The following is a 14,818-nucleotide window of genomic DNA, read 5'->3' as shown; positions in this document are numbered from 1 at the left end:
AAAAGGGAGGGTTCCTCCAGCTTTCAGTCAATGCATAGAAAAGCTCTCTGTTCAAAGGGCATGCACGACAGGCTTTCAGTCACCATGGTTATGTCCTCATGTTTCCTGGGGAGAAAGCCGGCAGCAAGATTAATCAGCATTGATCGTGACCAGCTTCACTCAGCCCACACACTACTGAAACAAGCCGGATCATGGGAGCTGACAGCAAGTGCAGGTAGGTCCTTGACTTACAACTAGAATCAAGCTCACAATTTCAGTCATAAGCTGCCAGTGTATAATAAAGCAGTGAGCATGCCCAATTTCACCTTTTCCACGACAGTCATTAGGTGAACACAGCGACTGTAAAGTGCATGTTGCAGCTGTTAAACAAACATTGTTCGCCATGGGTTGCTTTTTGCTGGGAATAAATGCCAGTGGCTGGCAAAAAAAAAGTCATAAATCACAATCACATGGCTGCAGGGTGCTGCAAATGTCCATAAATGCAGTTTGGTTGGCAAGTGCCCAAAATGTGGTCATGTGACCCAAGTTCCTTTTTCGGGGTCTGTCATAACTTTGAACAGTTGATAAACAACCAGTCATAAGTCAAGGACTACTTGTGGATGAATGGGGGCAAGGGCTCTCCATCCTACAAGCAGAGTATAAAGTTCATTTACTAGAAGTGGAAGCAGTCCAATGACTTCCAAATGCTTCAGATTTTATCCAGAAAAGGCAAGGTCTTTCTCAAGTGGAGTTTCATAGAGCCTCAGGTTTTGCAAGAGGTCACTACAATTTCCATGAGAGATTATAATTTAAAAAAAAACTTTTAAAAAAAACTTTGCATGCTGTGGCATGCTATGTTGAGAACACTGCAACTCAACTTATTGATCATGCTAACGTACCCTGAGCTGTGGATATATAATTATTTTTAGGCAAGAGTTCCCTCACACCTGAAAACTGGTTTAAGGGTTCCTCCCCCAAAAAAACGGGAGTTGTGAAAGGCTGCCTCTAGAAAGGGTGGGCAACTATGGCAATTTCGCAACCATGTAGACTTCAACTCCCAGAATTCCAGAGCTGTCATAGAAGTACCCATAAGGGCAGCAAAAATGCCAAGAACCAAGACAAATCCGCAAAGCTTTGTTTGGTTTTAGCTAAGTGGTTTATTAAAGTCAGCCATTGTGATTTCTGGCTTAGTATGGTTTGTGAAAATTAATGTATGGCCTATCAATAAACTGTGATTAAGTAAACCATGGCTGGGTATTGCATGAGTGTATACAGTGTTTTGGTTTGGTCTTTTCTTTCTTTTTTTTGCCAAAGTGTGTGTTTTTATTTGATTGATTTATTTTATCCTACTTTTATTATTTTTTATAACTTAACACAAGGCAGCGAACATACCTAATACTTCCTCCTCCTCCTGTTCCCCCCCCCTCCCCTAACAACAACTCTGTGAGAATTGGTTTAAGGGTTGAGGTGTGAGATGGATTGGGCTGAGAAAGAGTGACTGGCCCAAGATCACCTGAGGCAAGACTAGAACTCACAGTCTTTTCATTATCGTGTCTTCCCATCTCCAGATGAACAACAGATTTAGAAACCATAAACTTGGAGCTCTGTAAAGTACCCTGAAAAGGTTAATGTTTAAAGTAAGTTAGCTTTTAAAATTAATGTTCTTGATAATGCAGCCACCCAAGGCCAATTAAGTAGCAGTTGGAGCATGCAGAGAAAGAGGCAACCTTCAGGAAATGCTGTCGGCTCTTGGGTGTTTTAAAGACTATAGTATAGAAAAGAAAAATAATTCTGTTTAGGAACCTTTAATTGTTTTGTACTATCTTTGCATAGTTCAAGAATTTAATTGGGCTGAACGGGCTTTGAATTCCAACTAAAATGCCAGTTAAATTCCCATTATAGTTTCCATTCCCCCCCCCCCGTCGACTTAAAGTGGTCTCCCTTTTCGGTTTCTTACTAAACATTTGTGCTATCTTCTGAACGTTAATTGAAGGGTAGTGTTTTCCCTCCAGCAAAAGCCAGCTGAAAACTGTAGCTGGAAAAAAATCCCTCCTATAGAAAAAGGGTAGGCTACAGTAGGGACGCAGTGGCTCAGTGGGTCAGGACGCTGAGCTTGTCGATCAGAAGGTCGGCAGTTTGGCGGGTCGAATCCCAAGTGCCGCGTAACAGAGTGAGCGCCTGTTACTCGTCCCAGCTTCTGCCAACCTAGCAGTTCGAAAGCACGTAAAAATGCAAGTAGGAAAATAGGGACCACTATGGTGGGAAGGTAACAGCGTTCCGTGCGCCTTTGGCGTCTAGTCATGCCGGCCACATGACCATGGAGACGTCCTCAGACGAGCGCTGGCTCTTCGGCTTTGAAACGGAGATGAGCACCGCCCCCTAGAGTCGGAAACGACTAGCACGCATGTGCGGGGGAACCTTTACCTTTACCTTTACAGTATTCACGATTCAGCATTTGTAGATGCAGGATCACTAGAAACATTCAGGATAATGACGGACTAAAAAAAAAATTCATTCGGTAGCAGTAAGAGCCTTTCTAAGGCAGCAAGAAAAAAACTTCAGTTGAAAATATCCTGAAGACAGGTATGCTGGGGATCTATAGCTCTCCGAGCTAAAGTGAAATGTCCACAACAGTGCTGCATCCATTATTTTATCAGGGTTTCCCTCCATTCTCATTAATTGGATGAGGGAGGGAAAAAATATAAGCATTTCCTTGTACCATCCTCTCTCCAGCAATCTTGGCCTCCCTGGATGGTTGTGCTTCTATTCAGTCCCAAAGAAGACATAATCAAGAATCTCTTTCCTTTGGTCCTTTTCAGATTAGGAAATGGAAGAACCGAGGACAAGCAAAGCCAATGGGGGAAGCCAGATTCACTTAACAACCGTGTTACTAATTTAACAACTTCAGTGGGTCACTTAACAACTGTGACAAGAAAGGTCGTAAAATGGGGCAAGGCTCACTTAACAAATGTCTCCACAACCGAAATTTGGGGCTCAATTGCGGTGGTGAGAGTCGAGGACTATCTGTATTGTAACAAAGCAGCCAATCTGAAGGAAGTCTCACTCCTGGGAATCATGTAGAAAAGTAGAAGGGGGACGAAAACATTAGGAAACTACAAAACAGATTTGAGCCCAGAATTTAACCTTCTTTAGCAGAGTGTCCATGGCATGTCTCAAAATCTCAAATGTGCCCACAACCCAAATATTGGGGAGCCTATGTAAAGATGATGTGGATATTCTGATCTCATGCACTTTTCCTGTGCTGGGTTTGAATCCTTCACACTATTGTTTATGCTGAGAGCTTCCTCAGTTTTCCCTGTAGATGCTACCGTATCCCTCTGATTATATCCCACAGAGCCCATCTTAGTCCTCAACAACTTTATGCATGGGTAGTCCTTGACTTACATCCATTTGTTTAGTGACCATTCAAAGTTACAATGGCACTGAAAAAAAGTGACCGATGACCATTTTTCATTTATGATTGTTGCAGCAACCCCCATGGTCATCTAGTCAAAATTCAGACACGTGGCAACTGGCATCTATTTATTTGTGATCACCTTTTGCGACTTTCTGACAAGCAAAGTCAACGGGGAAGCCAGCTTCACTTAACAACTGTGTAACTAAACTGCATTGACTCATTTAACAACAAGTGGCAAGAAAGGCTGCACAATGGGGCAAAACGTACTTAACAACTCTCTTACTCAGCAATGGAAATTTTGAGCTGAACTATGGTCATAAATCAAGACTACCTGTACTAGTATAATGGCAACCATATTTTTGTGAGTTTAACAAGCAGATGTGCACATAAGGATAAACTGGGTTTAGAATTCCTCCACATAATTTCCAACCTATATTAACCTGCAATTATTCCCTAGTATAATAATTTTTTGCATGTCAGGCAGCTGTTAAAGGCATAGATGATTAGATGGGGCAGTTAGAAAGGCAAGCAATTTCAACCTGCAGCATGGTTAATACCATTTATTTATTTTTTAGAAAGAAAGAAATGGTTGTGCCCTATACAGAAAATTACTAATCTCTGTCTTTAAATGAAAAGCCTAGAGCTGGGTGTATGTTTTGCAATGCATAAAGGGAAGCAGAGTCAGAAATTATACATTTTCTCTCTCCAGCCTGGGCATGGTTAATATGTATACAATACAATGTAGCACATCTTTATCTGGGGAAATTCAACAATGTGTTGATGAAGTGCAGCTGCCCTGAACAGAAAACCTTTGAAAATCAAGCCAAGTTACAGATCTGTAATTAATCTGTCTGCTTTTTTAAATGCAAATAAATAACCCATGACTAAAAATCAAAGGGAAATATGCTGTTTAGCAATAGCACTCCTCCCCTAGCCGCTCAGAGGAAGAGAAAGAGATGGTTGTTTATGATATATAAAGCAAGGTTCTGCAAACTTGGCAACTATAAGATTTTTAGATTTGCTGGCTGGGGAATTCTGGGAGTTGAAGTCCACAAGTCTTAAAGTTGCCAAGTTTGGAGAGTCCTTTATATAGGTTTCCCTGCAACATAACAAGCAGAAAATCTACAGATACTGCTCTTCTGGTCAATACATACGTCTTCATGCTAGGAAAAGCTGAACCTCAAATATTTGTTCACTTTTACAGATATTGATTACCTCTGATTTTAATCTTTATTATTCTCACTGAGAAAGCAGAGCTGCTATTTCAACTGGTTATATGTATCAATCAATCCTGAGATTGAACTTATTTCTTCATGCTGATTATTTCTAGCCAGCCTTTAATTTATCTCTAGGTATACTCAAACTTTCTATAGACATGTCTGCTGCATTTCCCCACATTTATCACTCTGTTGTGGTTTTCCCTTCCCTCTCCTGCTCAATAGACCCCAAAATATAAGTGCTACATACATTCTGGTATTTGCAAATAATAGGTGAAGAACAAAGGTAGACAGAAAAGAAAGGTCTAAAGTTCTGCCTTCTCCAGCCTGGTGTCTTTCCAATATATTGTGCCTACAACTTTCAGAATTCCCAGCTGGTGCGTGATGGGGAATAGGGGTAGTTCTGAAATTTGGTTAATAATCATCCATTGCAGATGAGAGCTATGTTGGTCTAGGCCAGGGTAGCCAAAAATCAGAAGTGTATCAGTTTAGCAAACTCAGATCCTATGTCTTGCACAGCAATAGAAATTCTGGGCTCAGTTGTGGTCATAAGTCAAGGATTACCAACCCAGGTAAGTGAATCTTGCCCCATTTTATGACCTTTCTTGCCACAGTTGTTAATTGAATCACTGCAGTTGTTAAGTTAGTGACACGGTTGTTGAATGAATCTGGTTTCCCCGTTGACTTTGCTTGTCAGAAGGTCACAAAAGGGGATCACATTACCCTGGGATACTGCAATTGTCCTAAACACCTGCCAGTTGCCAAATGTCTGGATTTTGATCATGTGACCCTGGGGATGTTTCAATGATCCTAAGTGTGAAAAACAGTCATAAGTCACTTTTTTCAGTACTGTTTTGACTCCAGTCACTAAAGAATCTGTTGTATATCGAGGATTACCTATACCAGGGGGTATTCAAACTCAGCCCTTTTATGACTCATGGACTTCAATTCCCAGAATTCCTCAGCCAGCTTGCCTGGCTGAGGAATTCTGGGAGTTGAAGTCCATGAGTTATAAAAGGGTCGAGTTTGAAGACCCCTGAGCTATACTATACGGTTGGTTCAAGCTTATTGCTGCTTTAATAAAGGACCTCCTAGATTTGTTAGCATTTTGTGTTATAATGGACAGCTGGGACAGCTGTTGCAAGAATTCAGAAGGGGGAAGTATTCTAGATCCCCCTTTTTATTATTTAAAAAGAACACTTCAAAATAACAACAACAACAACAATAATAATAATAGATATACAACTGTTCTCATTCGGAAACCAGGCACCTCTTCCTCAGGAAGAACAAAGCCCTCTAACTAAAGAAATATAAGAATTGAAACAAAGAATAACTGAGCATCTAGAACAGCACAAAAACAACAGAATAGGGCTGCCTGCATTGAAGCTTGTTCCAAAGAAACAGCTAGCACATGTAGTTATCATAGACTCCCAAAAGACCTTTTTGATTTCTATATTGAAAGTTACAAAGTTCTGCATTCCTGTGATAATGTCTCTTGTAATTGCCTCAAATGCCTTTCAAGTTATGTCTTCCTGTGACAACCCTTGTCTTCTCTGTTAGCATTTGTATATGATAAGCTATGCTTTATTGTTTCCTGTGATGACCCTTGCTCTCTTCATTAGCAGTTGTATGCAATGAGTTATGTTTTCCTATGTTGCTCTGTTATCTGTACTTCCCCCTCCCTGATGAAACTGCTCAATAAATAGAGTGCTGTGCAAAGCTGTTTGGGGGGGCAACACCATCCACCCCGGGCACTCTGTGCTCTCTCACCTTGAACAAACTTGTGTTGGTGCCTCAGTTTGTCCTAGGATCCTGTTCCTGCGCCATCGCAGTTCCCAAGTGTGACCGTTGGAACGTCCGGCACACTGGGTCGGTGGCAAAGGGCAAAATCCTTCCATATTCAAGGTGTTCACCCTTGCGAGGGTCCCTCTAAATTCTCACCCCTGTTACGGGGCTCTAAGAGTTGAGGCCAGAACCCTGATCAGTCGCTCAGCGCAACAAGCACAAGCATTAAAAGATGCAAATACTGCAATATCAAGTATAAGCACCAATTCACTGCAAGAAACAAACCAACTAATGTACAGCACAGCTGCAGTTATAACTGAATACCTGGGATGCAAAATCAACAAAGAAGAAAAACAAAGAAACACCACAAAAATGGAAGGTTAGACTAGAAAATAAGATCAGCAAGTTAAGATCACATACAAGCAAGCTAGAACAGATGAAAGAAAAGAAGCTGATGAACAAGAAGACCAAAGAATACCTAATCAAGAAATATCACTTAGAAACAAGGAAGATCAAGGAAGCACTGGAAATAATAAAGCAGCAATTAACAGCTATAGCCAGGAAAATCAGTAGATACAAAGCTCGAATTACAAATTATAAGCAGAACCTCCAATTTTAATCCAATCAGAAACGTTTCTACCAATCCATCAATGGAGAAACTGCAATGAATCAGTCAGTACCTGACAAGGAAGAAACAGTGCAGTTCTGGAAGCAGATATGGGATAACCCAAAGAAACACAACAAGGATGCAGCTTGCTTAAAAGAGGTGGATGCAAATAAATCAGAAGTTGAAATGAAAGAACTAGTAATAACAACAAAAATGGTAGAAAAAAGACTAAGGAAGATCAAAAACTGGTCAGCAACAGGTGAAGATGAACTGCATGGGTTTTGGTTGAAACCTCTGTTATATACCCACTCATTGCCAAGCAATTCAACAATATACTAAAAGGAGAAATTGAAAAGTGGCTAACAACTGGGAAAACCTACCTAATAATGAAAAATCCAGCAAAAGGGGCAACACCACGCAACTACAGGCCAATTACCTGCTTACCAACAACTTTCAAATTGCTAACTGGTGTGGTAGCTGATGCAGTACAACAACATCTAGTTGAAAACAATCTCTTTCCACCCCAGCAGAAAGGAAACTGCCCCAATAGCAGTGGAACAAAAGATCAACTCCTAATAGACAAAATGATCTTGGAAAACTGCAAGAAAAGGAAGACCAACCTGAATGTGGCATGGATTGACTACAAAAAGGCATTTGACTCTCTGTCACATGACTAGATAATCAAGTGCCTAGAAATAACAGGAGTCAGTAGAAACATCAGAAAATTTGTGCAAAGATCGATGGCACAATGGAAGACACAATGCAGGTCAATGGTGAAAGACTGGGAGAGATTAATATCAAGAGAGGAATATTTCAAGGAGATTCATTATCACCACTACTACTTGTTATTGCACTGTTTCCTCTGTCAACAATACTGATTAACTCAGGACATGGCTATCAAACATCAAAAACATCTGCCAGACTATTCCACCTCATTTACATGGATGATCTGGAGCTATATGGAAAAACATCATCTGAAATAGAATCGCTGCTGAACACTGTCCGTATATATAGCCAAGATATTGCAGTGGAGTTTGGCTTGGACAAATGTGCCACACTTACTCTCAAACAAGGAAAAATAGTGAAAACTGAAGGAATCAAGATGCCCCATGAAAATAATATTAAAAATCTGGATAAGGAAGATTACTACAAATACTTGGGTATCCTTCAAGCTGACAACATCAAGCACACTGAAGTCAAGAAAAAGATTAGAGGTGAATAAATCAAGAGAGTGAAGAAGATCTTAAAGTCCAAACTCAATGGAGGAAATACTGTGAAGGCAATCAACACCTGGGCAATTCCAGTCATTAGATACACAGCTGGAATAGTGGACTGGACTCAAGCAGAACTAAAAGCAATGGATAGGAAGACCAGAAAAATAATGACAATGAATCATGCCCTTCGTCCATGCAGTGACACTGACAGACTCTATCTACCAAGGCAAATAGGTGGACATGGAATGCTGCAAGTACATCAGATGGTTGAAGAAGAAAAAATGGCTTTGGAAGAATATCTGAAGGACAATGATGAAGATGCACTGAAATTAGTATATCAGGAAGGCTTACTAGAGTGACCAAACTGGCCTACAAGAAAGACCAAATGAAGAACAGAATAGAGGCATGGGAAGACAAAGCACTAAAAAAATAGCTAGGAAAGCAGATATTAACAAGACCTGGCAATGGCTAAGAGCAGGAAAGTTGAAGAAAGAGACCGAGGGACTAATTCTGGCTGCACAAGACCAAGCCTTAAGGACAAATGCATACAAATTCAAAATTGAGAAGACAGCAACAGACAGTAAGTGCCACCTATGCAAAGAAGCTGAAGAAACAATGGACCACCTGGTAAGCTGCTGCAAGAAGATCAAACAGACTAACTACAAGCAGCGGCATGACAAAGTAGCAACAATGGTACATTGGAAGATCTGCAAGAAGTATCATTTGTCTGTAACCAAGAACTGGTGGGATCATAAAATAAAGAAAGTCATAGAAAATGATAAAGTTAAACTGCTCTGGGACTTCAGCATTCAAACAGACAAGCACCTGCAACATAACACCCCAGACTTAACAATTGTCCATAAGAAAGACAAAAAAAAATCTGGATAGTGGATGTGGCGGTGCCTGGAGACAGCAGAATAGATGAGAAAGAACTGGAGAAGATAACAAAATACAAAGACCTACAAATAGAAATAGAAAGACTCTGGCAAAGGCAAGCAAGGGTAGTACCAATAGTAATAGGCACCTTGGGTGCAATCCCAAAACAACTGGAGCACCACTGACATTGACAAATTTGCCATTAGTCAATTGCAAAAGGCAGCCTTACTAGGAACTGCTTCCATCCTGCGGATGATATCTGTAATACCATCAAACATCCACATCTGCCTACCCCAGGCCCTTGGTAAGGACTCGCTAGGTAGACAAAAATCCCAAATCCAGTCTGAACATCTGGCTGACTGTGCGATGATCAATAGTGATAATAATATATGGCTGCTGCCCTTTCCTTCCCTCTAATAATTGTACTACCACGCGTCACCGTGAATGACCAAGCAGATAATTCAACAGGTGCGGCACTTCCCCACAGTCTGATCTTGGCGCACCAGAGACACTGCCCGCTTCCGCGGAGAAGGGAAGCGGGGCGTCGCCTGCTGCGAGACCCCGCGGGGATCGCTTCCCTCCATCCCACCCGCCGTTTCGTCCCTCGGCAACCGAGAACTTCACCCGAAGAGGGGCAGGCGTCTCCACACACACACACACACACAACACCCGCGGCCCCTTGGAACGGAACAAAGCTTTCCCCTGAAGCTCTCTCTCTTTAAGCTGGGTTTCGCTTTGGTTTTTCATTCTCGTCTCTCCAGGTTTGGATTCTTTTAACGGCTAATTCCAATGCTGCTATTGCTGTTTATGACAAGCGCCGGGCTCTGCCTGCATGCTAGTGGGACGTTCCCGGTTGTGGGGGTGGGAATGAACGAACGAAGGAATGAATGAACTAACGGGAAGGCGGCGGCAGCGGCAGCGGCGGCGGCAGCGCCGGAGACTGATCTCTCTCCTGGCCGCTCGCTCCGCTTCCCAACCGAACCGAGAGAGGGAAAAGGCGGGCCAGCGGGGAGAGGCGAGGCTGTTGCAGCCGCCGCCACCGCCGCCAGGGAGGCAGATAAAGCGCAGGGAAGGGCTACTCTCCCCCGGGGCGGGAAGCGACTCCACGGCCTGGGCTTGGAGGTAGCTCGTTTTCAGGGAGTGGCCCTCTTGGTGTCGTCCGGTCGTGAGTAGAGCGCCCGGTCTCCCGGGCCTCCCCAGCCTCTGCAAGGCGCGGAAGCGACCAATGCTGGACCGGATTTCCTCGGCCCGAGACGCTGCTCGGCCTCCTCCTGACTGCCCGTGAGGTGCGTGTTTGGCTGGGCTATCCGCTGCGCGGCTGTATCGCTTTTTGGGCTCCCGGCTGTCGGCAGGCCTGCTCGGCTCTCCCATGTGTCGGGACTGAGGGACACGTGTCGTTTCCTCTGGGCTGGAGGTGGATGGGTGGGGGGAAGAGAGCTCGGGATCTGATCGGGTTTCCACGGTCGGAATCCACGCTTGGTACGCTCACGTGTCTATCAACACTGCTAAGCTTGTAAGCCGCCCTGAGTCTTCGGAGAAGGGCGGGATATAAATGGAATTTAAATAAATAAATAAATAAAACACCGTTGATCTCGAGCCAACTTAACCGTTGCTTGGGAGGGTATTCCCCTTTATCTTGAGAAACTTAAATCTCAATATAAATATTCAGCACTGGAGACTTGAGAATGGGGGTGTTCATATATGAGAGGTTGTTGTGCCTCCTCCACCACCACTTTCTGGAAAAATTGATCCGTGATGCTTTTTTTTTTAAAGGTGGTTTATCCGATAACGTAGCTAAACGTGGCTACGTTAGTAGTAAGTAGGAAGTATTTGGATGAGTGACCTCCAGGAAGTGAATCATACAACTCTGGTGTTCCCCAAGGTGGGAGTAGCAAAACGCCCGATCCTATTACTAAGATCACTGCATCATTGCATCCATGGAGTCATCAGGAGTCGGGCCTGACTCTTAAGGTACGGTTTACCTTTTATAGATCTGATTTTCATGTAACGCTAATGGAATTTGGGAATTCTCAATTCTGGGTAGGTATGAACATTCAGACTGTGTGCTCATGGAAAAAGATACCACGTGGTTTGGAAATAGGCTTGTATATGAAACATTAAACTAAGTACCATATTGTGGTTTGCTTATCATTACCTAGCCATGAAGTAGTCCTCTGTTATATCACAATATACCAGTAGGCAATTGTTTAACTGGGATGTTGCAGGTCAGCTTTTGGCTTAGCATTAAGAACATCCAGGCCTGCAAAAATTTGGATCTCCATTAGTTGGCAGTAATGAAGGACAGAAAACGAAGTCTTTGCCATTCTTTGTTGACTCAACCTCTGTAGCCCAAATATCCTTAAGAACGTGCAGTAGTTTCCATGTTTGATCTCTGGTTTGTCCATTTTTTTTACTTATTTTGTAATTGGAGAGCTGGTTATGGGAAGGTGTTGTGCCTGAAACTTTGGAAATCCATTGATAAATTGGGCTAGAATAATGAATAATCCAAACAAGTGCAAAGCAGTTTTCTGTGAAGTTAGGGCAAACTTTCCCTATTTGGTTCCCCCCCCCCCAAATGCATTGCCTTTGGCTACCAAAATCCACTACTATAGCTATGCTAAGTGGGAATCAGTAGCTGGAAATTACATTCAACACATGCAGCAAATGTTCAAGATGGTGAAGACTGGAAACTGTAGTTTAGACCAGGGCTGGGCAATTAATTTTCCCAAGGGGCCACATGAGAAACTGGAACTTTGTGGAAGGATAAACCAGGGGTCTTCAAACTTGGCCCTTTTATGACTTGTGGACTTCAACTCCCAGAATTCCTCAGCCAGGCATGCTGGCTCAGGAATTCTGGGAGTTGAAGTCCACAAGTCATAAAAGGGCCAAGTTCGAAGACCCCTGGACTAAACCAATAGATTTTTTTCTTTCTCCCATATTTTGGCGATTCTTCCCATTAGCTGCCATTTCATTTTGTCTAATGGCAAGGTCATCTCTGTGCACCATACTCCTTGCTTAAAATCTTGAAGCTATGTTTTTTTTTAGGGTGGGGGAAGGGTATTGCTGAATTTAAATACAAGTTGGAACTTCAGCTGCTGATATCTTAATTTGTTTTCCCTTGACAGGCCTCTTCACCAAAGGAGCATGTAAATTCAGGGTTCATCCTTGGTTTCCCAGCTGAACAAGCAGGATGCCGGAGCAAAGTAATGATTACCGAGTGGTTGTGTTTGGAGCTGGTGGCGTTGGTAAGAGTTCTTTGGTACTTCGTTTCATACAGGGGACCTTCCGGGAGACATACATCCCCACTGTTGAAGATACCTATCGTCAGGTGATCAGCTGTGACAAGAACATCTGTACTCTTCAGATCACAGACACCACTGGAAGCCACCAGTTCCCTGCCATGCAGAGACTCTCCATTTCTAAAGGTCATGCATTCGTGTTGGTGTACTCTGTGACCAGCAGGCAATCCGTAGAGGAGCTCCAAGCAATCTATGAGCAGATCTGTCAGATCAAAGGAGACGTTCAGAAAGTCCCAATTATACTGGTAGGAAACAAGAGTGATGACCCTCAGAGAGAAGTGGACACTGGTGAAGGAGAAGTCCTCGCCACAAAATGGAAGTGCTCCTTCATGGAGACCTCGGCCAAAATGAACTACAACGTGCAGGAGCTCTTTGCAGAGCTCCTTAATTTGGAAAAGAGAAGGAATGTAAGTCTGCAGGTGGATGGCAAGAAATCGAAGCAGCAGCGAAAGAGGGATAAACTGAGAAGCAAATGTTCTGTGATGTGACACCTGCTGTGTGGCTAAAATAAGAGCGTAGTCTTGATCTTGCAGAACATCTATTCAGAGATAATTCTGAATATAGAGGTTTTCAGAGGCTAAGTATACTTTTAAGATGTTAGTATTAAATGTGGGTTGGCTCATTTGAATATTTACTTAAGGGCTGTTGGATTTTGCATGTTCCATTTTGCACAGGCATCAGCCACGCCCACTGCAAACCAGTCGGATTCCGTTCTGTGGTCAAGTGCATGATAAAAGTGGAATAAATAATCTTAAGCCTGCAATACTGCTGAATTTTTATATTTTCTTCAATTTGCAACATATTTCCTCTTATACAAATACTAATGTGAATGAACAAATCACAACAGGAGTATACTGAGTAAACCAGTACGATTAGACAGTGCTATATCTAATGCTTGCATATACTTGGAGCAAAAAATAAATGCTTACAAATACAAGTTAACTAGTTCTCTGACTACTGTAGATTATTTGTATTATTTATGGTGGTCCTTTGAATATATATTTATAGGAAAGTAACTTTGTTCTCAAGTATTCCATGTTATATGTAAATACATTGTTGTATGTGTAAATACAGTATGCGGTGATTCTACATTGGCAAGATTTTATGTGAATGATTAAAATTAAGTGAGTTTTTAGTGTCTTATCTATTGACTTTCTAACTGTTAATTGCCGAAGCTTGATTTTCCAAAAAGGCAAGTTTAGTGAATTAAATTGTTGGGGGATGGGGGGTGAATTTGGTATTTCAGAATCTTTTATTCTTTTTTAACTTGCTACAGCTGGCATTGAACATCTGATATTGTAATAGTCTGTTTTAGCTTACCAAATTAATCCATGAATATAAACATGAATTGCACTAATTTATAGACCACAGTTTCTGAATCATGGCTCAGTTCACACAACATCCTACTAGCCAATTAACTTCATCATGGATAAAAGAGAATATTTAGCTCACGGTTGAACTGTGAGGTCCTTGGTACTGTCTGAGATTGATGGTTTTCTTGAAGATGTTTCATTATCAAAGTAGTTAGCATTCATGCTCTGATGTGCACTGATGATGTTGTCTAGTTTGCTAATAAAATGTCTGCAATAAAACCAAGTTCAGAAAGCACCAATACTACATTATGGCTTAGTATATTGCTTAGTACATTATGGCTTAGACATTACGTGCTGTGGTCCTTGAATTGCTCCATAAAATTGGATTTTCAATGAGCATTTTCTCTCAATTTTGCTATCCAAAAATCTGCAGTAATTTTGTGTTAAAAATAATCTTTATTTTCTACAAAGTAATTCTATGCCAGTAGAATTTGAACAATAAAATGCTGCACCAATACAGGATCACAAATTCATTTTATGCAGCTATGCAAATAGCTTATAAATTCATTCTACATTTTATTACCAAATGTGTGCCTAATCCCTGCTGATTAATACATTTGCAACTGAAAATATAAGAAATCCAGATTCCAAAAATGACCTGTGTTATAATAAACATATAATGTACCCTTTGCACCTAAAACAGTCCCATAGAGCAGAGTTCCTCAACCCAGGGTCTGTGGACCGGCACCAGGCTGCAGCATGCCAGAAACCGGTCCACGCAAACAAGCAAAGCCCCATCTACAGGATGCACGTAGCACACGAAACCATGCTCCCTCCAGTCCGCAGAAAAACCTATCCACAGAACCGGTCCCTGGTGCCTAAAAGATTGGGAACATCTGCCCTAGAGATCATAGTAAGCAATAATTATGGCTGGTATCATCAATGCCTCAGTAGCATTATCACCTCAGTTGCATACAAGCACTGATCCTGAACTAATAAAAATACTAAATATTTACAAAGCTACAGATAGCCAAATAGGATTTGAATTGTCTTTAAACCAGTTTAGCTCTTTGGACTTTGTAAATGAAAGATAGGATGTTAAAATAAATT

General features: G+C 41.9%; 1 protein-coding gene across 1 annotated transcript; it reads left to right on the top strand.

The window, feature by feature from the left end:
• Positions 1 to 10,892: 10,892 nt before the first annotated feature.
• Positions 10,893 to 13,484, top strand: DIRAS3 (DIRAS family GTPase 3). Its single transcript, XM_083360379.1, has 2 exons — positions 10,893 to 11,067; positions 12,222 to 13,484. The coding sequence occupies exon 2, from the start codon at positions 12,287 to 12,289 to the stop codon at positions 12,881 to 12,883; it is 597 nt and encodes a 198-aa protein (XP_083216505.1). The 5' UTR covers positions 10,893 to 11,067; positions 12,222 to 12,286; the 3' UTR covers positions 12,884 to 13,484.
• The last annotated feature ends 1,334 nt before the right edge of the window (positions 13,485 to 14,818 follow it).

Source organism: Vipera ursinii, assembly GCF_947247035.1.
Source record: "Vipera ursinii genome assembly, chromosome: 3".
In the NCBI taxonomy this organism is placed as follows: domain Eukaryota; kingdom Metazoa; phylum Chordata; class Lepidosauria; order Squamata; family Viperidae; genus Vipera; species Vipera ursinii.
This window is presented reverse-complemented; position numbering and strand designations above follow the sequence as displayed.